Source organism: Malus domestica, chromosome 05, assembly GCF_042453785.1.
Source record: "Malus domestica chromosome 05, GDT2T_hap1".
NCBI classification, from domain to species: Eukaryota; Viridiplantae; Streptophyta; class Magnoliopsida; order Rosales; family Rosaceae; genus Malus; species Malus domestica.
The window spans coordinates 35440758-35464536 of NC_091665.1; the positions used below are offsets into that span (position 1 = coordinate 35440758).

The following is a 23779-nucleotide window of genomic DNA, read 5'->3' on the forward strand; positions in this document are numbered from 1 at the left end:
CTTAAGTTGCCAAGAGGCCCAAAAGAAAACCCAAGGCTCAAGTAACCAAGGCCACCTTATGCTCACTATGCTCTCATACAAAGGAGTCCAACAACCTGAGGAGGGGACTCAAGGGACCTTAAATATCAAGACTAAAAAACACCGAAATACGGTTTCCCAAAAAAAAAAAAAAAATCAAATACATATTGGAGAGAGGTTCTTTGAATACAACTACTGTTGTATGAGACTCACGTTCACTAATTGAAGAGGCTACAACCTACAACATCTAAAAGTTCTTATGTTATAGTTTAATGATATTTCTCTTTATTTGTAAGTGAAAGGTCTTAGATTTGATTTTCGCCGAAAACAAATTTGAACCACATTATTGCTAACCCATTTTGAGGCTTAACATACCCCCTCATTCTTAGTATAGATAATATCGTTGTTCAAAATAAAAAGTTTGTTAGAGGGCACATTGTATTAAGATCAATTACTTTAATGTATTATCTACCCATTTTCTAATTAAAAACACATTATTACAAATCTTATAAGTATATCAAAAATTAAAAGAAACATTGCCAAAGGTAGATAAAAATAAATAAATAAATTGTGATGTATGTAGAATCTATGATTGTAACATAAGGAAGAAGATCATGTAAGCCTTATATGTACATTCTCCCATCTCTATCTAGCACGAGGCATTTTAGGAGCTCACTGGCTTCGGATTCCATCGGAACTCCGAAGTTAAGCAAGTTCGCGCGAGAGCAATCCCATGATGGGTGACCCACTGAGAAGTTCTTGTGTGAGTTCCTATAAACAAAACCGTGCGGGCGTGGTTGGGGCCCAAAACGAACAATATCGTGCTACGGTGGAGTCAAGCTCGGGATGGGGTGGGGGCCCGGGCCGGGATGTTTGGGGACTCACTGGCTTCGGGTTCCATCGAAACTCCGAAGTTAAGCGAGATCGTGCGAGAGCAATCCCAAGATGGGTGACCCACTAGGAAATTCTCGTGTGAATTCCCAAAAACAAAATCGTGAGGGTGTGGTCGGGGGCCCAAAGCAGATAATATCGTGCTACGGCGGAGTCGAGCCTGGGATGTGGTGGGGGGCCGGGATGTGACAATTTGGTATTAGAGCCAATCCCTGGCCGGAAGTGTGTCAACAAGGACGTCGGGCCCCTGAGGGGGTGGATTGTAACATCCCACATCGTCTAGGGGAGTGGATCATCTAAGCCTTATATGTATATTCTCATCTCTATCTAGCATGAAACCTTTTAGGGACTCACTGGCTTTGGGTTTCATCGGAACTTCGAAGTTAAGCGAGATCATACGAGAGCAATCCCAGGATGGGTGACCCACTGAGAAGTTCTTGTGTGAGTTTCCAGAAACAAAAATGTGAGAGCATGGTCGGGGGCTCAAAGCAGACAATATCGTGTTACGGCGGAGTCGAGCCCAGGATGTGGTGTGGGCTCGGGCCGGGATGTGACAATGATAGAGGTAAACTGTGAACAAAAACCTATTGTATAGATAGATAATACAAAATAATATGTGGTACAGATAGACTATGAACAAAAACATATTGTATAGGTAGATAACACAACTAATCTGTGATAGATAGGTAGATAAACACAATTAATCTTAGATAGACTATTAACAAAATATGTAATATATATAGGTAGATGAATACAATTATTCATGATACAGGCACAATATAATATAAAAAGATATAAAATAAAAAAAGGGACAAGTGATATAGATAGATAAAAACAAAAAAAAAATCATGAAGAAAAATGATATCGAGGGAGGAAACGCTAGAGAAAATGCTAATTCGATGGAACTTCAAAGTTAAAAAAATTATATATATATATATATATATATATATATATAAAGGAGAATGAAGCAAAAAAAAAAAAAAAGATGGGACGAAGAACCCAAAACACAAAATTGACTAATGCAATTTTTTTTTTTAAACCAATCAAATGTATATTGATCATCCTTGTGGAAGAGGAGAAGAAGAATATTATGGAAGAAGATTAATGGGCAAAATAATGCAAGAAGAGAAAGATAGGGAGAAACAAGAAAAGAGAATTGAAACAAGAAAAAAGAAATGAACGGTTTGGGGAAGGGGAAGAAAAAAAAGGAGATTTAAATCCCTAATCCTATAATTAAGGATAAGATTAACATTAATCACAAACTTAAAAAAAACAGTAATTACTTAATTGGTCAATTTAAGGGTAAATTTGGCAAGAGAATACAAATAAGCTTATGTGGACAATGAATCACTGGACCTAACCCAAAAATTAAACAAAATTGGACTATAACTAATAATGGCTCATAAATGGGACTCATATTAAGTTTCCCCAATTTTTAAACCAAATAATGTGTCACTAGTGACACTTAAGTAATAATCTATCTTTTTTTTCTTCTAATTATGCCTTTATTTTATTAAATAGCTCATAAATCGGACTCATATTAAGTTTCTCAAATTTTTAAACCAAATAACGTGTCACCAGTGACACTTAAGTAATAATCTATGATTTTTTTTCTTCTAATTATGCCTTTATTTTATTAAATAACAATTTAATCAGCAGATGTGTTTATGTCAAACTACCAAATAAGTTATTAAAATACTAAATTCGCCATCTTCTTCACATCTTTTTTCTCGGCAAGAACTCCCCTAAAATATTCAACGCAGACATGCATAGCATATGTGCCAATGTTAATTCGAATTGTCACCATCAAAACTCCATACCATTCCATTCACAAAAATAATTGGGAAGCTGTCTGTTATGTTCTTCCTATCTTTCTTCTTGGGATTCTCTTATTATTATTTGCGTTTTCTCAAAATTATGTCATTTGAATACTGTCACATTATTTTTGGCTCAATAAAATGACAAAATTCTAAGAAAACAACCAAACCGACCATGTTTTTCAAAATTTCAAAATATTAAATTGCAAAGGATGCAACCGTCCATTGCCATATTTGAAGCTTCCTTTGTCATATAATTCTTTCAATGTTTAAAAATAAAGAAAATTATGGAGGCATGTGGAAATAAAAAAAAATTGTAAAAGTAGACCGACCATGGTTTATGAATGATATCTTATGAGAGTCAAATAAATAATTACATATTTTTCTATGGATCCTTCAGATAGAATCCCTATGTTTTCATTCATTTCTATGAGACTTGACTATTAAAGTGGCAGAAAGCGTGTGATCTAAGAGATTGTAAATTTAATGTCACGTGAAGCATCACGTGATTTACTCGTGAATTAGCAAAAATATTTCTTCGAAAAATAAGCAAACAATTTCATAACTTTTTGATGAGGAAAATAGGCTTGAAAATTGATAAAAGTTAGAATTTATAAGTTGATATGCACAACTTCTCTTCTTTGAATTTGTTTGTACCATACTTGACCAATCCCGAAACTACCGAGCACCGGCCAACGCTATACTGTCAAGGACCCAGAAGAGTTCCCCTCCGACCAGGAGGCCAATCACTACTCGACACGTGTCAAGATTAGAAGCCAATCAGAGCGCAGCACGTGTCAACATCAAGAACCAATCATAACATGACACATGTCAATGTGACAAAGCTACAAGTTTTTCTATAAATAGGGGTCATTCCCCCACAATATTGCCTAATGCCATTTTGTGTGAAATCATTCACAAGAACTCACTAAATTGAGAGCTTGATCCTTTGTACTTGTGTAAGCCCTTCACTACTAATAAGAACTCCTCTACTCCGTGGACGTAGCCAATCTGGGTGAACCACGTACATCCTGTGTTTGCTTCTCTGTCTCTATTCATTTACGTACTTATCCTCACTAGTGACCGAAGCAACCAAGCGAAGGTCATAAAACCTGACACTTTCTGTTGTACCAAAGTCTTCGCTGATTTTGTGCATCAACAGAATTCATAAACATACGTGAAAAAAATTTGGAATATGGAATTTGGAACTTCAATTTCCAAGTTTAAATTCCATGTAAATATGTGTCGTTTCCGAATTTATATGAGTGAGAGTTTAAAAATAACAAATTATGTATTCAAATTATATTGTTCTTTTAAGTTGATCAAACAAGAAAATTTATAAATTCTAAAAAATAAAATTTCGTTATTTCATTTTCCGTCATTTTAATTTGTTTGTTAGTCTTAAATTTTCTCATCCAAACACAATGTAAAGTATTGGTTTCCAATTTGTTACTGATGAGAGTTGAATTGAAGACCTTTCACTAAAGAAAAATCTTACTAGAATATAATACTAGTGAAAAAAAAATGAAAGTTAACTAAAATATTTCAAATAAAATGTGGATTCATGTGCAAGAGTTTGTAATTCAATAGGTTACAAATATAAGTTCTTCCATCTAAGATCCTAAGTTCAATTCTTCATTCCTCACTATTTGCTTGTATAGGAAAAAAATTTGAATCGATGTGGTCCATGTGGATGTACATTTGGTCATTAACCAGTTCTTCACAACAAAACATCGGTCTTTGTTGCACTAAAGTTCGAATTATCCTTCCACAATACATAAAGAAAGAAAAAGAATCCCTAATTTCATTGGTGATCCATCTCACAAATTATTGGGAGGTCAGAATGAAAATAATGCACATTACGTGTAAAAAAATTTGTACATTAACAATACGTAAATTTTTTCAGTGTGGCATTTTGTCAAACAATTGGTGGGCTTTACTCATATGCCAAGCCATGTAGAGCGCACAAAGACGTTGTCAAGTGCTGCTGAGTCTCACTCAGACATTTTGTTGAAAGCCTTATGTGCACAAAGTGGATTACTACTTGTACAATCAAATGGTCATTGAAGATATTCCTCAACAATTTCCCAATTATCATGAAATTAACTGATCACATTAACCCCCATATGGATCCGCCTCAACACAATCTCTTTTGCACCAAAGTTTGAAAATCATGTGTCAAATAGAGAAAAAAAAAACGAATCACAAATTCGTCTACACAAATAGTAGAGCTCACAACAACATACATGGGGATTCTCTTAGGCTACCCTTAACTCTCTCCTTAACCTTGCCTACTACTACCAAGTCAAGTCAACCGGTCCATCACCTACCGATCATGGCATTCTCGTAAAATCTTAACCCAATAGGGGCAATCCGGGAACATTAACATTGTCTTCATCCGTTTGACTTGGCATGAAAGCAAATAAAAACAATAAATAATAACAAAATCCATGAATTTAACAAAAGACAGAGAAATCAAATCCTTCAGACCCATTTTTAGTTATGTGCAGTTATTAAATTGCTGGGAGGTTGCCAAAAATTAAAAAAATCCAAAATTTTGAATAGAAAGAGCAACAAAGCGAAGGAAAGTGTGGGAAAGTGAGGGTTTTTATTTCTTAATTTTTATTTTTCATATTTTGAAACTCTGGTTGGTTTTTGAGCTGCTGTCACAAAGCATTGTTCTTGCAATCAAACAGGTGGGGGGACCTAAAAGATTCAAAATTTGGAGCTTTCTGGGTACAGAAGCATTGTTCTTGCAATCAAACAGGTACTTGGTGGGTTTAATTTCATATTATTGCTTTGAATTTGACCTAGTTCTTTGCTTTTTTGGTTTTTTTTCTGATCGTAGTTTGGTTTTCTGGGTTTTTTTTTTCGGATTTTGATCTGGGAGTTGATTCATGTTGTTTATGTATGCATGTATTATGTATGTATGTATGTATGTATGTATTATACTGGAACTGTGGAGTGAGCTATTAAGGTCATGCTTTATTTGGTTTACGACTGTTAATTGGTGAAGGAATTTTTTTATTAACCCATAAAAGGGGGAAAGTTTCATAAAGTAGTTGGATTTCTTAATTATTTGTTCTGTTTGTAATGGTTTATGATTATTGATAGGTATTTCCGTATGCGGCGATACATAATCAAGCTTAAAACTCAACAATCATATTCTGTTCTTCGTCTTCGTTTTTTGTTAATTGTAGGTTGCAGAAGTAGTTCTTTAGTTTTGGCTTTTCACATTGACTGAAGAAATAAGTCATAAAACAGAGAAAATACGGTGCCCGATGATTGGAGTTGGTTGTTGCTGAATCCTACACGCATACAAGGTGGGTGGTAAATCGGGTTTGGAGAAGTTAGTTGGCTAAGGTGGTTAGAATTTTAGGCGTGGATGTGTTTAGGCTTGACCTAAAGGATTTAACACTCATTTTCAATAGGGTGGGAAGAAGGACTTCTTATAGTATGATATAAAATGCGGAGATGCAACATTTTCATATTTTCACTTATTGAAATTAAGCAAAAGAAGATCTATGATATACATATTTTACCAAATGAAGCATTTCTCTTTCAAGACTACTGAAGCTTCTGGATTTTTTATGGACAATAGAAACCAGACGCTTATTGAAGCTTGTTTTCTGTTTCAGTTTTTCTCCCTGAAAAAATCGGATAGGAGTTGATTCATTGCCTGAGGTTTTGACAGTATTTTGGTGTTGAGGTGAGGAAGAAATTCAAACAATGGTATGACTGAACAATTAAGAACGCAGCAGAGTTCCAATACAATTCCATGGAACCTGGGAGGGATGACTACCGACCTGTATCCCAGTCATACATGCCGGACTCTCTGGGCAGCATGCATACTAATATGAGATCTAATGACATTAAACCAGAAGTTAAACCTGCACATAATTACTCCATACAGACCGGAGAGGAGTTTGCTCTTCAATTTATGCTTGACCGGGTGAACCCCAGAATTCCTGTACATCCAAATGCTGGTGGCGATCCAAATTATGCAACAAACTATGTTGAACTGAAAGGAATTTTAGGAATCAGTCATACAGGCTCTGAGAGTGGTTCAGATGCTTCAATGCTTCCTAATGCTGAAAGGGGTCCAAAACAGTTTGAACAAAAGAGCTCAGCTTTACATGATGATAGAAATAACCATGCATCTGTTCAATCAGTACCACGAGCTTTATCAGGCTATGAAAATAGTCATATGCGTGGATATGCCTCTTATGCAGCCTCTGATAGCTCATCAACGAAAATGAAGGTTCTCTGTAGCTTTGGTGGTAAAATCTTACCCCGACCGAGCGATGGGAAGCTCAGGTATGTTGGAGGCGAAACACGCATTATCCGTGTTAGAAAGGACATTTCCTGGCAGGAGCTTATACATAAAGCTTTATCAATTTATAACCAAGTGCATGTAATTAAATATCAGCTTCCTGGAGAGGAACTTGATGCCTTAGTTTCTGTATCTTGTGACGAGGATCTGCAGAATATGATGGAAGAATGGAATGAAGTAGAAGATAAAGAAGGACCACAAAAGCTTAGGATGTTTTTGTTCTCCATGAGTGATTTGGAGGAAGCTCAGTTTGGTCTGCACAGTGCGGATGGTGATTCTGAGGTTCAGTATGTAGTTGCTGTCAATGGAATGGACCTGGGGTCAAGAAAAAATTCGACTCTACATGGTTTGACGACCACTTTAGCAAATAATTTAGATGAGCTCAATGGACAACATATTGAGAAGGAGACAAGTAGGGTTGCAAAAAACTCAGTAGGGTTAGGCACTTTGAATTCAACTGCCAATATTGTTTCATTGAGAACTGTTCAATCTTCCGAGCCAATCCTGCCTAACCCTTCAAATGCCTTTGAAGCTTATCCTCCTTTTCAGCATACGGACGTGATGCATTATGGACAAAATATGCAGTACCCATTGCACAATGGCCATGCCCTTCCAAGTCACTCCCCATTTGGAGGAACTGTATCGGTGTCTAATCATGGGATTTTAAATCTACAAGGAGGTTCAATTGAAGGCCAGCCATCCAGTGGCTCAAGAGAACAGAACTTCGAGATGCCAGTAAAGCAGGTGAAACCCAAATACGATGATTTACTGCAGCAAGAGAGTGACCCTGAAAAACTCCGTCCCTCAGGAGTAGAGGACTCTGTTCCTTTACAGCCATATGATGGAAGTTTGATGAACTATCATGCTGTCAAAGAAGCATCAAAAGATGAAAGAAAGTACCAGGAACCTGAAAAGGTTGCTTCGTCAATTGATCCAGGGAACCCAATTCTGGTGCATAAATCTAGTGAAGTTGAGGATAGTTTCACAACTAGCAATGCATTTGCTCCTGCTTATGCTGACCATTTGTCCAATGGAATTGATTCGGGTTGCCACGAGCTACCTGTGCTTCCTAAGAGAGTCTACCACTCAGAAAGAATTCCCAGGGAGCAGGCAGAGTTGCTGAATCGATCAACAAAGTCTGACGATTCTCATGGTCCTCCGTTTCCCGTTACTCTTTCACGTTCTGATATCACCAGGCAGGATCCAGTCATGGAAGGAGTTAACAAATTACAGGAACATGGCAACCTTACTCCTCCGACTGAACAATCTACCCCAACAACATATATCGATGCTCAAACTGTTGATGATGGACTCGTCCAACTTCAAAAGTACAAGGAAGTTGCTGATTCAGTTTCTCAGATGAATGCAAAGCTTTTGCAAGATGTAGATGGTGAAGTAAAGCGGGCATTGCCAAACCATATGGTTGATAAAGTTGCAGAAGCTGGATCTGAGTTTCCAGATGTAAGTCGGCTACCTTCTGGAAAGCAACATGAGGTATCTGCATCTAATCATTCTGAGGTTAATCAGAAAGAGGACACCAGCAAGGATCCAAGGGCTGTAGACACTATGGGACATGCAGAGCTCACTTCTTTGACAGGGAAGTTATCTAAAGATGCTTCTCAAGAAACAGCTTCAGTTGGTGTTTCTACCCCAGTGCAGGGAGACATCATTATTGATATTGAAGAACGATTTCCCAGAGATTTCCTGTCAGATATATTCTCCAAGGCAATACTTTCTGAAGACTCCCCTGATATTGGTTTGTTGCAAAAGGATGGAACTGGTTTGAGCTTAAATATGGAAAATCATGAACCAAGACGCTGGTCATATTTCCAGAAGTTAGCACAAGAAGGGTTTGATAAAAAAGATGTTTCTCTTATGGACCAGGATCTTGGTTTTCCGCCTGTGATTGGAAATGAAGAAGGTAGATCTTATCATGCGACACCGTTAACAGGAGAAGGAGCTGGTCCTCAGCCTAAATTTGTGGAAGACATGCGCACAGAGTTGCCTGGAATGGCTAAAGCTAATGCAACAGCTCTGCACTCTAATTATGGTGATTCCCAAGTGAAGGACACTGAAAGTATGCAATTTGAGGGAATGATGGAAAACGTAAGAGCGCAGGAGTTGGAGTATGAGGTAGTCTTTTGATCAGGTCTCATTTTTCTTAACAAATTGCTTCTTTGCTAACAATGTTTCATTTACTCTTTTATCAAAAAATGTTTCATTTACTTTGATATAGGATGGGAAGTCTGCAAGCAGAAAAGCTGGTTTACCTCCTTTAGATCCTTCTTTGGGAGATTTTGATATCCGTACCTTGCAGGTGTGATGCTTACATGTTCAATAACTTGATACAAATGATTTCTCATAATAACTTGCTTAGGTAAACTAATACCTATTAATTGATTGATTATAGCAAAAGAGATACAAACAAAAATTTGGCTTCATTCGAGTGTAGCTTGTAGTAGGAAAAGCGTTTTTTTAGTGTATTTAGAGCTTAGCTTAGGATTCGAATCTGGATAATATTTGTGTGTGAGTCCATGCATGTATTGGTGTATGGTCACACACACACAAAGAGTCATCCCTAACTTTTAATGTGTAATGTTTTATCCGGGAAATTTTGAAAACTCTGAATGGTCTTTGGTTGTTTTATTGTTGTTAGAGCAGTTAGTTCCCCGGTTACTTGGTTATTTGTTCTTTTATACTTCTAAACAGACTTGCTATTGAATGCAAAGGACCTGTTATTTTTGGCATTGGTTAACCTACTTTGTCTGATAGTAAAGACTTTCCGTTTTACTTCTGTTTGATTCTTTCTTCTTCATGGACATGATAGTTAATAAAGAACGAAGACCTTGAACAGCTGAAGGAACTGGGTTCTGGTACCTTTGGGACTGTATACCATGGAAAATGGAGGGGCAGTGATGTTGCCATTAAGAGGCTAAATAAGAGCTGCTTCACTGGGAGATCGTCAGAGCAAGAGAGATTGGTGATCATTACTTCCCACCTGAATTTTGTAATGAAACTCACATTTATTGAAGCAAGTAGACGAAATATGATCGCATATTTTTATTGCTTCTGTGACACGTTAATATTTTACTTTTCAAGGCCTTAATGATTTTTCTTACTCCATTGTCAGATTATAGAGTTCTGGCGGGAAGCTGACATTCTTTCAAAGCTTCACCATCCAAATGTTGTGGCATTTTATGGTGTGGTGCAAGATGGACCAGGGGGAACACTTGCTACTGTTACGGAGTACATGGTTGATGGTTCTCTTAGGCATGTCTTACTTCGAAAAGACAGGTTTGTTCATTGATTACCATTCTTTATGGTCATAGTTTGTTTCATGCTTTCATATATCATAGATATACTTTCATCCATCTGTTTCAGATTCACTGTTTCTGAATGGAAGCAATTGTTTCTTTCTTTTTCACCTTCTTTCTCTGAATCTTCAAATGCAGGTATCTCGATCGCCGCAAGCGACTAATAATTGCCATGGATGCAGCATTTGGAATGGAATATTTACACTCAAAGAATATTGTGCATTTTGACTTGAAGTGTGACAACTTACTCGTGAACCTAAAAGATCCTGCACGGCCAATTTGCAAGGTAATTATTATGAAATTACTGTACTGATTTAGGAAAATGATTATTTCTCTCTCTTTGCAACTTACATTCCAATAACATGTGTGGCTTCCTAGGTCGGTGATTTTGGGCTTTCAAAAATTAAACGAAATACCCTGGTTTCTGGTGGTGTACGGGGAACATTACCATGGATGGCCCCAGAGTTGCTGAATGGCAGCAGCACCAAGGTCTCCGAAAAGGTAATATTTATTTTTAAGTTTTTTTTGTTTAAATTTTATTTATATATCTTTTACAGTGGAGATAGAAGTAGATAGATAGTAAGTGATAGACTGTGTACCGACGAATTGCAGTTAGATTCAGCGAACTATAACATGATTGAAGTTTCATACCTGGATCTCTTGATTAAATGTCGTAGGTTGATATTTTCTCATTTGGCATCGTCTTGTGGGAGATTCTTACTGGCGAGGAGCCATATGCCAACATGCACTATGGAGCAATCATAGGTAATTGTCTTACTCTGTCCCTTTCGTTGAGCTTGTGCTTGCATGTCAGTATAGTTAAACCGCTTAAGACTGATGTTTGCCTCCGGATTTAATTTTGTCGAATTTTATTTTGATTACCTGCAGGAGGTATTGTAAATAACACGTTGAGACCCACCATTCCAAGCCATTGTGATCCCGAATGGAAAACGCTTATGGAGCAGTGTTGGGCCCCTAATCCTGCAGCCAGGCCATCTTTCACAGAAATCACCAGATGCTTACGAGTAATGACTACAGCGGCTAGCCAACCTAAAGCACAGGGTCACAAAGCTCCTAAATGATAATTTGAACACTTGAATTGTGTCGTTTTTGCACGATTTAGACGCGATATTTCATTCGTTCAATCGTTAACACATAAGATGGTGTGTATGATATCCTGATCGGAGCATAGATCCGTGGTTTCCACTATTTCCGGAATGGAACTGGCTCCGAGCAGTTTCTTTTGTTTTACTGTATTCCCACGAAATTCACGAAATTGTAGCGGATTGTTTAAGCTTTTCGAAAGAGAATGCACGATTTGGTTTTTTCTGTTCATGCATCCGTGCATTTATTTTCTACCAATTTGGCTATAAAACGCAGCCAGGTAAGGTAACATCAGTAAGAAAATGTTTAGGAATCAAAATCTGGCATCGTGTTCCTGATCCCAAGTTATTACTTTCGAATATGAAATGAAATGACTATGCCAATGGCTTAACTGAATCGACCAGCTGCAACCACGGTGATATGACAGCGGAGGCGAAGTAGGAGTCTAGGAGGAAGACACGCTGTGCGCTTGCCATGCCGATGCCAGCATTATCGGCCTGCCTTTCCACCCGAGGAGGAGACAACCCTTCTCACTAGCCAAAGTGTAGCCATCACAGCCATAAACAGATAGCATCATCCTTGCTTGACTTGTACACTTCAACCCCATCACTTGAAACCCGGCTCGCCCTAATTGCCTTCTCCACTGGTCTGCCCTCTCATGCCTCTCAATCCTATTTAATCCCTCAAAAGCAACAATGTTTCTGATTTCGTCCGCGAAGTGCTGCCTCTCGATCTTCATCCTCTGAGGGCTGTTTCGTGGGAGGCTAGCCTCAAGGGAGTCGAAAATTGCTGAGTAAAAGTGAAGAGACTCGAGGAATCTCCCGAGGAAAAATGGCCCGTTGTGGTTTGCATCTTGTTCTACCAATGTAAGCACAGATGGACCTAATTTCTTCAGAGCTTGAAGAATTGCCTTCAGAGAGCCTCTACTCTCTTTGACATACTTATGCAAGTGCATGATGCTATTGACAAATAATGCTTCCCCTTCTCTCAAGTCTAGGTTCTCTCTTGTTAGGAGTGATGGTTTCACCGGCTCCGATATCAAACTAAATTCTGTTGGTATCCCTAGCGAGCTAGCCTCCTCCACCAGAGCTCTCATGCCAGCTTCAAGCTCAAACAGATTGTGATCTTCAACGAGTCCGGTGATTCGCAGCTTCTTAGGCGGGCCTTCGGGTCTCGATGCTAGGGTTCTAATCAAAGAAGGCCACTGAAGAGTGTGCTCCATTCCCAAATCAATGATGTGCAAGTCTTCCTTCCCTTGCGCTGCTTGGCATATAGCTTCATTGGCAACCATGAAACCGAAAGCGATGTAAGGAGTTGTTTGGTTAAGGAGTTGAAAAGCTTCCAACTTGTCGTCCCTAGAGGTCACTGAAACATCCATCATATCGTTGTTGAATGTGCCATTTATGTTGACATTTTGAAGAAGCGAAAGCCTTGATTTCAATCCCATTGCAAAGCAGTATGAAACTCTTTGCAAGGAGTCACCCCAAGGGCTCACAGATGCCCAAATTTGGGCGAGCAATGAGTCTGCAAGCTTGGTGTCCCTGCAGCCAACAGCCTCGGCACAAGCGAGCAACATGTGCACCAAGTTAAGCCCTTGGTCCACACCATGGCTCGCCACCTCAACCCCAGGCATCATCTCAGTTTTCGCAACCCGAAAATCTTCCGCCAAGCCACTCATATCCACATGATCATCTTCTTCCTCCATCATCATCAGAACATCTCCATACAGATCATCTGCCATTGAAAATGTCTCGATCCCATCTTGATCATAGTACTCAATACTACTACTACTTTGTTGTTTCTCCATGGACTGAATGTCATGATCATCAATGCAATGATCCATGTTGATGAAGCTATCGACGAATTCGTCAACCTCTGAAGGAGGCAAGCATGGAGTGCTAGTGGTGTGAGAGGATGAAGAAAACTCAATCTCATTTAGCATTTCATCCCACTCTCCACCTCCACCTCCTCCTTGTTCTTGCTCAACTCGCGCCGGACAAAACCTCCGAATGGCGAGATCATGGTTGAGGTTCTCATGCAAGGGGAAGGAGAGCCAAGCATTGAAATCTTCCATTGCTAGGTTTTGGAGGAGTTTGCAGGGAGAGAATAGCAAGAGGAGGATAAATGCTTTTAGGAACTTAAGTGGTTCTGGTTCCCCTACTCACATAGTGTACCTTTATTAACAATGCTGATTTAGAATATTCCCTTTGTTTTGAGGCGATGGGCAATCATCTCTAGTACAAAATAATTGAACTATTCCAGGGAGATTAATGCTTAGTTTTTAATTCAATTTTGAAGCTTAATATTTTTATTCTTAACATATATAGAAGGTGAAAAATAATTAATTTTTGTAAGTAGAGGGAGGTTTTTGTTTCATTAGCAAGTTTATTGGCAACTAGTTCTTGAAGGTGGGATAAGCTTGGACATTTAAGACACTAATGGAAACCGAGCGCTAGTTATGCGTGTGAGAGATGTCTGATTGTAAATCACTTCAGAAACCGCGTTTAATCAGTGATTAGAAATCATTCACGCACGCATGAGCGACTGACCTTAACATAACTCTAATAAATTTCAACGTCACAGGTAAAACAATCAGGCATTATGCTTAGTGGTTATGCATCATATTTGGATTCCCCCACCCTTCCTCGGAGGGAACATGATAAGGTGGGAAACAGCAAGGTTTTCTTGTTCCTAGATGTAGAAAGGTTTGGAGGGATGAAGGAATTGTGGTAAAATTTGCATACAAGTAGCCGGACGGCCTTAAAAGACAAACGGATTGGGACTTTTTGGTCGGTAACATCAACAAATAGTGCGGGGTCCACAGTGTTAATTGGGTGTCATTTGTTGTTTGTCACTAGTCCCTCTCGCCTCGGTCGGCAAAACAAGCAATGAGACACAGTAGGGGTGCCTCACAGCTCACACAGAGTCTCTGTTTTGCTTGCAATTGCAACCGGTTTGGTTTTGGAGTAACGTAGCAATGTCAACCCTAATTAAGCAGCTCATATTGTATTGTCGGTTGCTTTATTGATAAGGACTTGTTAAGGTAAAGAGTTTTTCTATAATGCATTTGTCCTTTGTGTTGTTGAGAAAATTAATTTTACATCGAGAAAAGAATGAATTTTATGCGCTTGTAAAGAGCTGAGCTGTTTTTATTGCGTTAATTGGTTTTAAGGTAAAACTTAAACTTTCTTTTGTATCAAAGCAGGTCGTCTTACATATAAAGTTCAATGGCTACACATGTTCTACGTTATTCAATTTGTGTTGTCTATGTGTTATGGTTGAAAATTCACATGTGAACAATAAAGAAGAAAAAATGGGAACTTCGGAGTAGAAGAAAATGGATAACTTGGAAGTGGGTCGGGACCATCCTGATATTATGTGGATTCAGAGAACTTATATGGCACGAGCATATGAAATGTCACCGGAGCGATGTACTTGTGTCATACAAAAGCCCGCTTTACTTAAGTATGTGGACTTTTATGAAGAAGTGAGAGCTCTCATTTAGGTAGCTTTTGCAGTTGCAGGCTTATGGATCAATTGGCCCTCCCAAACTCACCTCCCTCCCTCCCTCAACCATGCCGGCCACAACCCTAACTAGATATCGGCCCAAAGCTTGAGAGATTTCGTACGGTTGATCCAAAATTTTAAAATAAGTTCAAAACAACACCATTTAAATGTTATTGTGCGATCGGCCGCACAATGGCATATTAGAGCTGGTGTTCATAGACCAAATGATGCATTGTCCGTCCCCTATCATTTTCCTCAACTACTCTAAGCTAAGCGTAGTGTAGCCATAAATTGCTTCAAATCATGTATTTTTAAGCTTGTGACGCAGGATATAAAACCTACCTCTGTCACTGCAGCTGCACTCGACCCTTTTATAGGATGATGAGAGCACTCTAGTGGGTTTGGTAGTTTTTATAAACACGTGATTCCGACCGTCATACATCGAATTTCTCCATGTTCACATTGTCCAGTGTCAATCGAGTAATAAATGATGGCCCATGTAAGCAGTCGCATGACCTCATGAAATTGCTCCACGGCCTCTCCTGCATGCTTACCTGGAAAAAAATGTTATTACCGAAATACCCCTTACCCCGTATAAACCATGTAAGCAGTCATTTTTCTCATACGTCACGGTCGCATACGCGAGCATTCCTGTCCACTGTAGCTCCAGTGAACGCTCGAAACGTGGCAGTTCTGAACATAACTCCACGATAGTCAGAACTCAGTGTTCGAAACGTGTCAACATATCCATGCTTCCTCCCTTAACTCTCTCTCTCTCTCTCTCCCACCCTCCCTCCCTCCCATAACTCTCTCTCTCTCTCTCTGTAAGTAAAAACCCAAACATTTCAAACTTTCTCTGTCCCTCCCTTTTAACCCTCTCACTCTCGCTCTCTAGATTCTTCTCTCTTTCTCTCTCATAGGGTTTCTGCCAAGGAGAAGATTCAGCTAAGCTTTACTGGGTAATTTTTAATTCTACTTTTTTCTTTGGGTGTTCTGAGGAAATTGTCTGCTGGCTTGTTATTTTGTTTGCATCCTCTGTTTGGGTGCTGGGAAAGTTTAGGCAAGAAAAATGGAAAATTTTCCATCTTTATGTGTTTATGTTGTTCTGGATCGTGTTGTAATTCGTGGGTTCACTTAATTAAGCACCCAATGGGAAAAAAGGACTAGAATTTTAGTTTTTTTAGCAACCAAATAGTGCATTAGGAGCTTGAATGTGGATAATATGAAATCAAAACTTCCCTAATCCTCTCTTAACTGTTTGTTTATACAATTTTAACTTGTTAGTTAACAGTAATGTATTATTTAAGCTTTACTTGTTAGAAACTTGAAGGCGTGCGGTTAGCGAGTGACTGTTTTTTAGATTCTTCTGTGATTGATTATGTTTTAGTATTCTTGTTTTTTTTTCAAGGGTTTGTGTATATATTGTTTGTGATTATATAAATATAAGCATGTATGTGTCATAAATTATCATGAAATTATTTGGCAAGAATGATTTCCTGCAGAAACGAGACGCGTTGTTTAGTGACGGAACTGTAGAATCTACAGAGCGGATTCGATAAGAAGTGAGAAATGAAAAAAATTTAGGCTCTCAAATTACTAGCTTCTTCCCAGGCAGGGTAGTAAGCATGTTATTTAAATGGATAGATGAGTGGAAACAGAACTCACGTTTGGTTATTGGAGATGTCTGAGTTTCCCTTCATCAAATCGAAAAGTTCCCCCACCCCAACAAAAAGGATTTTTGGTATAGATCTCCACACCAGTTTTTCAAAAGCTGGCCGACTACCCCCTAGAAACTGGAGTCGGAGGTGATTGAAACAATTTGGTTTTGGTGAAAAGAAGAGTTCTTTTGACATTTTCTATTTTCCGATGCTTGTTTTGTTCTTGTCTCGCAAGGGTCCTATATTTGCTTATGTCCTTTTATTCATTCTGTTAATTTTATCCGGCGTTATGATTAGGGAATAGCAAGGAAATATACTTTCCCGTAGTTAACCATGGATCACTCAGAACAAACACTACAGCAACAGCAGCAGCCTGTGGATGGTGCCGTAGCAAGTTCTGGCCAAATGGCATCATATGCTCCTTCGTCCTGTCAAACTGCTCCCATAGTGGCTTCTGGAACTCTTGCAGTGGCCGTCACTTCCCCATCGCAGGCCCCCACCACTTTCCCTGATCCGTCACATCAGCTTGCCTACCAGAAAATACAGCACTTTCCCCACCGCCAACAGGTGCAGCTTCAAGAGTTCTGGTCCGACCAAATGCAAGACGTTGAGAAAGCATCCGACTTCAAGAATCACAGCCTTCCACTTGCTAGAATTAAGAAAATAATGAAAGCTGATGAGGATGTTCGAATGATATCTGCCGAGGCTCCAGTTGTATTTGCAAAGGCATGTGAAATATTCATATTGGAGCTGACTTTGCGCTCATGGATTCACACAGAGGAGAACAAAAGGAGGACATTACAAAAGAATGATATCGCAGCTGCTATTTCAAGGACTGACGTCTTTGACTTTTTGGTTGATATTATCCCAAGAGATGAGTTGAAGGAAGAGGGGCTCGGAGTGACCAAGGCTACCCTCCCGGTGGTGGGTTCCCCAGCAGATGTTCCGTACTATTATGTTCCACCGCAGCATCCAGTGGGAGCTCCTGGGATGATCATGGGGAAGCCAGTTGATCAACCAGCACTGTATGCTGCTCAACAGCCTAGACCACCTGTGGCTTTCATGCCGTGGGCTCAGTCTCAACCTCAACAGCCGCAGCAACAGCAACAAGAAGCCCAACAGCAGCAGGCAGATACTTAATGTTGATGATTCTGGCCAAGCTAATGTCAAATCTGTTCCCGGGCATAGCATCTTATCGTTAGAGATGAGTTTTAGGTTGGATTAGTTGCCGAATATGACACTACACCTTACTGGATTGTGCAGTGAACTAATGTTAGGTTGTATTGTGTATGTGCTTGTATTGCTACTGATGTGAAGTTTTACGTTATCGCGTGTTATTATCTCGGCCTGTTCCTTTCTGTTTTTTTTTTTTGGGGTTTTTTCTCATTCTTCTTTGGCACCTACTCTAGACATCGAAATTTCAGAGAAATAAATGTACCAATGCATTAAAATTACAACCTCCACTCATTTCACCTACATCATCCATTTACTTCACCTACAATCTCCACTCATTTTACCTACATCATCCACTTATTTCACCTACAACCTTCACTCATTTCACCTACATCATCCATTTACTTCACACAAAAAAAGGATGGTGGTGATTCATTCTCAAAGCTTATAAATAGGCTTCTCCATCAAGGGATCAAGACACCAATTCACATATACATTTCTCTACTCCCAAATTAGAAGAGAATTCCCCAAATCCTTGAAGCTATGAAACTCTAAAGCTTTCAAGCATCCAACCTCCCAAATTCCCAAGAATCCCGAAGGATCAAGAAAGCTCTCTTCGTTCTTCGTCAAATCCTTGAAGAAATCTACACAACCATACATCAAGATCAAGTCCAAAGGCCCTTGAAGATCCGTTCATTGTTCATCAAGATTAAGCCCCGAAGGCCCTTGAAGATTCGTTCATCCTCATTCATCAAGATCAAGCCGAAATGCCCTTGAAGATCCATTCATCGTTCATCAAGATCAAGCCCCGAAGACCCTTGAAAATCCGTTCATCCTCGTTCATCAAGGTCAAGCCCAATGCCCCTTGAAGAAATCCACACAATTGTTCATCAAGATTAAGCCCTGAAGGCCCTTGAAGATCAACAACCCATTCACAAATCTACACCTTACGAAGATAGAATCAGATGATCAAATTGTAAAAGAGATTGTAACCCCAAAATTAATACAAAATATTATTTTGTACACGCGTTCTTGTCTCATTCATCGCATGAGTTGTTGATCTTCAAGGGCCTTAGGGGCTTAATCTTGATGAACATTTGTGTGGATTTCTTAAAGGGGCGTTGGGCTTAACCTTGATGAACGAGGATGAACGGATCTTTAAGGGCATTCGGGGCTTGATCTTGATGAACGATGAACGGATCTTCGAGGGTCTTTGGGCTTGATCTTGATGAACGACGATGAACGGATCTTCAAAGGCTTTCGGGGTTTGATCTTTATGAACGATGAACAGATCTTCAAGGGCCTTTAGGCTTGATCTTGATGAACGGTTGTGTGGATTTCTTCAAGGATTTGACAAAGAACGGAGAGAGCTTTCTTGATCCTTCGAGATTCTTGGGAATTTGGGAGGTTAGATGGTTGAAAGCTTTAGAGTTTCATAGCTTCAAGGATTTGGGGAATTCTCTTTCAATTTGGGAGTAGAGAAATGTATATGTGAATTGGTGTCTTGATCCCTTGATGGAGAAGCTTATTTATACGCTTTGAGAATGAATCACCATTATCCTTTTTTTTTTTTTGTGAAGTGGATGATGTAGGTGAAATGAGTAGAGGTTGTAGGTGAAATAAGTGGATAATGTAGGTAAAATTAGTGGAGTTTGTAGGTGAAGTAAGTGGATGATGTAGGTGAAATGAGTGGAGGTTGTAATTTTAATGTATTGGTACATTTATTTCACCGAAATTTCGATGTTAACACATTCGGTAGAGATCGAAGGTATTTGTTTCTTATGTGGCCTAGTTTGTTTCAAAAAGAGGATCAAGAGTTCTTTAGAAGTTTGAAAATTGACTTAATTTTAAGTGCTTTTGATTGTTACCTGCTTTTATCTGCTGAGAGTTTCCTGTCTAATATTACCATATATGAATTGACCAGAAACCAAATATGCCCGGCTTCCACTTGTCCAGGTGTTGCCTTTGTCATGATTTTCCTTAGGAAAGTAAACTGTATATCCTCATCCATCTACTCAATTGAAAACCTCGCCGTCAATTCGAGAGATTCTTACATACAATCAAAATATTGTCTGCTATAAGAATACAGGAGTATCTCCACGGTGGCACGAGTATGCCTTCTTTGATTTGGTGGTTCCATTATAGATTCCAACGTAGCTACTTCGTTGGCTCATACCAAGTAGGCATGACTGTACAAATCCATATTTTAACTCGTTCACTTAACAAAATCATGGAATACAGAGCAGGTGATTTTGTGATGCAAAATAGATCAACCAACATGATCATGTACTTGGTGTGTGAATGTGAATGTAAAAGAGTTTTATATTGTTGGAAGAAGAAACGGTGCAAGGGTTTATGTGAAGTTGGACCTCTCTCTATATACCATATTGCCATTTTTTTAACATACGATCTGTACACTAGGCAACGAGTGCACTAAGTCTCACAATAGATTTGCCACAATAATATGGTTCAACTTCGTCTTTAGCGATAATCAAACCTAAAACCTTGCACTAAGCCTCTCACAAGGAATATGACTAAACCATAACTGACCCTCATATTGACAATTTGTTTTATAGTATAGTGAAGCTTCAACTTTCTTCATACTATTAGAACCATATTGGTCGAGAATAAAAGTTATCCGTATCTGGTTTTTAATCCTCAAATCTTAATCATTGTCTCTTAAACTAAGCAAAAACTGCAAAAATAAAAAATTCGCATCAATGAAAACTTGCAAGTAAACAACACACACACCATCATCAATAAAATTAAAATTGCCAGTGTTCCCCTTTTTACTTTCACAAAATTAACCCTAACCCTAAATTCCACAACAACAAAAAAACTGTAACTTTCTTAAAAATTAGGGTAAATTACATAGTAACCCCTCAGGTTTGAGGTCTATTACAACCTCATACAACAACTTTAACACATTTCACTTTCATACCTCCAGTACCATTTTATTTCAAAATAACACATCCGTTAGATTTTCCATCCATTAGTATGTTAAATGATGACGTGGCTGCCACATTTGTGCTGATGTGGCTGCCAAATGTGTGCCACGTGGCAAAAATAAAAAAATTTTAATTTTTTTTATAAAAAACCTAAATCTTCTAAATAAATTAAAAACCAAAAAAAAAAATCAAAATAAAAAACCATACAAACCCAGAAACCCCCCGACCCACTTCTCCATCTCCTCCCTCTTCACCCTCCCATCCCTTCTCTCTCCCCAGACCCACACCTCTCATCCCTTACAAACCGTCACCCTCACCCTTCTTCTCCAGTTCACTTGTGTCCCGCCGCCGCTATCTTCCTCCTCAAACCCCCTGCTTTGTTTATCCAAATCCATCAAACAAAACAAAAGCAACACCAATTTCACATCTTTACAAAAAATTCAGAAATGCTAATTAAACCCAAGCCAGTCGGGAACACAGTCGATTCGGAGCGGGGCATGCGAGCTCTCGTCAATTAGGAGCGGTGGGTCGGAGGCCGTGACCGGATCGAGAGGAAAGGGGGTTCAAAAGATGCAGCCTTGGGGGGTAGCCATTTGCGTGGGCGAGCTTCCAGTGCACGAGGTCGGAGAGCTCGGGTTCATGGTGGGTGATTTAGGGTGGGAAGAAGAGAGTGAATTTTTTTCTGGTTGGGCTAGGGTGGTGGTGGGTCGAGTTCGTTGGGGTCGGGGGGGGGGGGGTGGGGGGAAGGGGGGGAAAGTTTCTGGGTTTTGGTTTGCGGAGGTATGGGTTGCAGGGAGGTGTCTCTGACGTTTTTTTTTTGTTTTTTTTTTCTGGGTTGCGGAGAAGATGAAGACGGGTAAGAAGATGGGTGCGGTGGGGTGTGTAGAGGAGGGAAAATGGTGGGTGCAGGGGGTGGGTGCACGATGGGTGCCACGGGGAAGATGAAGATGATTTTTTTTTCCTCCTCTTCTTCTTCTGGGTTGCAGGTTGGGTTTTGGGGGGTGGGGGAGGAGGGAGGGAGGGAAGACGAAGTGGGCTTTGGTTTTTGATTTTTTTTTTTTTTAAGTTTTATAATTTATTTAGAAGATTTAGGTTTTAAAAAAAAATTAAAAAATTATTTTTTTTTGCCACGTGGCACACATTTGGCAGCCACATGGCACAAATGTGGCAGCCACGTCAGCATTTAACTGACTAATGGATGGAAAATCTAACGGAGGTGTTATTTTGAAATAAAATGGTACTGGAGGTATGAAAGTGAAATGTTTTAAAGTTGTCGTATGAGGTTGTAATAGACCTCAAACCTAAGGGGCTACTATGTAATTTACTCTAAAAATTAATATAATTTAATTTTCAGTCTTCATCGACTCCTTAAAAAAGCCCAAGCATACTCATTGCGAAGCTTCTGTTCTTTCTCGGGCGTATTATTCTCGACGCCGAACAACTTCCTCACGTACTCCACGCTCTTGTTCTTGATCCGATCGGTGACGCACCGGTACAGCACCTCCAGCATTTGATCGACGTTCAAGTAATACGTGGCCAGGATCAGCTGCATCAAGCTATCGGTGCTCTAGTCCTTGACGAAATCGTTGTTGAATTTCCTCAGCTCCTTCTTCGACGCCTCCTCGTGCTCTGCCTTCCAATTCAGATCCAGGCTTTTGGTGCAGAAATCGATGATTTTGACAAGCTCCGCGTTGTGGACGTTCGGGACCGGCATCACCACGTCGCGCCCCACGCTCTCATCTTGGAAAAAAGTCTTGACAGTCTGGAACTGCATCGCAACTTTTTCGTCGATCTCGAAAACCTCGTCGTCGGAGGTCTGAGGGAGATCTTTTTCTCACCTTCGCTCCGTCGTCGACGGCGCCTCTTCTTCCGCGGGGCGGGTGCTGGTACAGGGGCTTCGATTTTCTCTTCCTCGGTCGACATGTTGTTTTCTGATCGCAATTGTAGGGTTTAAAGGGTCTGGAAAAAGGATAGAACTTGGCGGAATTGGATCCTCTCAGAGCCACGGGATCCTCTGACAATTAATCAAAATTTTAAATTTAATTATTTACTTAATAAATTAATAATTAAGAAAAATTAGTTAATTAAATGATGATTATAGTATACCATGAGTCTTTCTCATTTCTTTTCTTGAGTTTTGCAAATTTTACAAATGATATGATTGTTCACATCAGATGTCACCTAAGGTGGTATAAAAATATAGTATGAATAACATTACTCTTTGAGTTTTAACTCATATTTGCGCCAAGGTTGGAGCAAGTTGGGATAAGTTTAAAACCTAAAATTTGAGTTTTATCCCACGAGGTCTTAAGACCATCTCCAATGGTGGGCTAAAACTTAATATTTTCCTTCCCCCCAAAATCCATTCCAACCCATGACCTAAAATTAACCTAAAATCTAAAACCCAAATTAAGGGTAAATACCGGTCCAATTTTAGGCCACAAAGCAAAATGGACCTACCAATTGAGACTGAAACCGAGGCTGTGAAGCCCACTACCCACTCCATACTCGCCTACGTGTTAAACGCGCTAGGCTTTCTCAAAACCCATCATCTAGCATCTTTATCTTTGCAACACGCCTCGCCTTGAAAACCTGCACGTTCAAGGTATAATGCATAAGCAAACATTTCCTAAACCGAAAATGGACGTTGAAGACTAGTTTTTCGACAAGTTTTACTTAGCCCATAGCTGGTGTATGTATTTAAATCGTTTCTTTCAACTGAAAAATGCAATACCTTGGTAATATCAGCAAGTGCCTCCTTCTCCTTGCATTCAAATTCCTCCATTTGCTTCCCTACAACTTCTTCTATTTTCCTGACGAGGTTTACCTCTTTCTGCAAAAACCAATCTCCCTTCTTAACAAAAACAAAAGCAGCAGAAATAAAAGAGTAAATTGTAGCAATGATCCTTCAACTTTAACTCAATTAGAGCAATGATCTATCAACTAAAAATTCATTACTATTGGTCCCTCAACTCATCAAAACGTGCAGCTATAGTCCCTCAAATAAAAATTCATT

General features: G+C 39.4%; 3 protein-coding genes and 1 pseudogene across 6 annotated transcripts; 2 read left to right on the forward strand and 2 right to left on the reverse strand.

Moving 5' to 3' along the window:
- Window positions 1-5176: 5176 nt before the first annotated feature.
- Window positions 5177-11708, forward strand: LOC103435396 (uncharacterized). Of its 4 annotated transcripts, XM_070822647.1 has the most exons (11): window positions 5179-5324; window positions 5423-5493; window positions 5927-6049; window positions 6365-9192; window positions 9296-9376; window positions 9887-10039; window positions 10190-10353; window positions 10512-10659; window positions 10752-10874; window positions 11051-11138; window positions 11262-11708. In XM_070822647.1, the coding sequence occupies exons 4-11, from the start codon at window positions 6505-6507 to the stop codon at window positions 11453-11455; spliced, it is 3639 nt and encodes a 1212-aa protein (XP_070678748.1). In that variant the 5' UTR covers window positions 5179-5324; window positions 5423-5493; window positions 5927-6049; window positions 6365-6504; the 3' UTR covers window positions 11456-11708. The 4 variants fall into 4 exon arrangements, with proteins under 4 accessions (XP_008372005.3, XP_070678748.1, XP_070678749.1 ...); XM_070822648.1 differs by lacking the exon at window positions 5927-6049 and having other exon boundaries at window positions 5423-5500; XM_070822646.1 differs by lacking the exon at window positions 5927-6049.
- On the reverse strand, window positions 11670-13656 carry LOC103435395 (GRAS family protein RAD1-like). Its single transcript, XM_008373782.4, has one exon. The coding sequence runs from the start codon at window positions 13549-13551 to the stop codon at window positions 11923-11925; it is 1629 nt and encodes a 542-aa protein (XP_008372004.2). The 5' UTR covers window positions 13552-13656; the 3' UTR covers window positions 11670-11922.
- Window positions 13657-15517: 1861 nt separating this feature from the next.
- Window positions 15518-17982, forward strand: LOC103419807 (nuclear transcription factor Y subunit C-2-like). Its single transcript, XM_008357896.4, has 2 exons — window positions 15518-15943; window positions 16940-17982. The coding sequence occupies exon 2, from the start codon at window positions 16976-16978 to the stop codon at window positions 17780-17782; it is 807 nt and encodes a 268-aa protein (XP_008356118.2). The 5' UTR covers window positions 15518-15943; window positions 16940-16975; the 3' UTR covers window positions 17783-17982.
- A 4003-nt stretch (window positions 17983-21985) lies between these two features.
- LOC103435544 (SKP1-like protein 1A) lies at window positions 21986-22754 on the reverse strand (annotated as a pseudogene).
- Between the last annotated feature and the right edge of the window lie 1025 nt (window positions 22755-23779).

What these genes read in the sequence shown, in the direction of transcription:
- LOC103435396 (XM_008373783.4), top strand. Translation starts at nt 6,505, where the DNA reads ATGGAACCTGGGAGGGATGACTACCGACCTGTATCCCAGTCATACATG. An exon ending in GTCTTACTTCGAAAAGACAG is followed by an intron (nt 10,354 to 10,511) that starts GTTTGTTCATTG and finishes CTTCAAATGCAG; the next exon opens with GTATCTCGATCGCCGCAAGC. An exon ending in GCACTATGGAGCAATCATAG is followed by an intron (nt 11,139 to 11,261) that starts GTAATTGTCTTA and finishes GATTACCTGCAG; the next exon opens with GAGGTATTGTAAATAACACG.
- LOC103435395 (XM_008373782.4), bottom strand. Translation starts at nt 13,551, where the DNA reads ATGGAAGATTTCAATGCTTGGCTCTCCTTCCCCTTGCATGAGAACCTC.
- LOC103419807 (XM_008357896.4), top strand. Translation starts at nt 16,976, where the DNA reads ATGGATCACTCAGAACAAACACTACAGCAACAGCAGCAGCCTGTGGAT.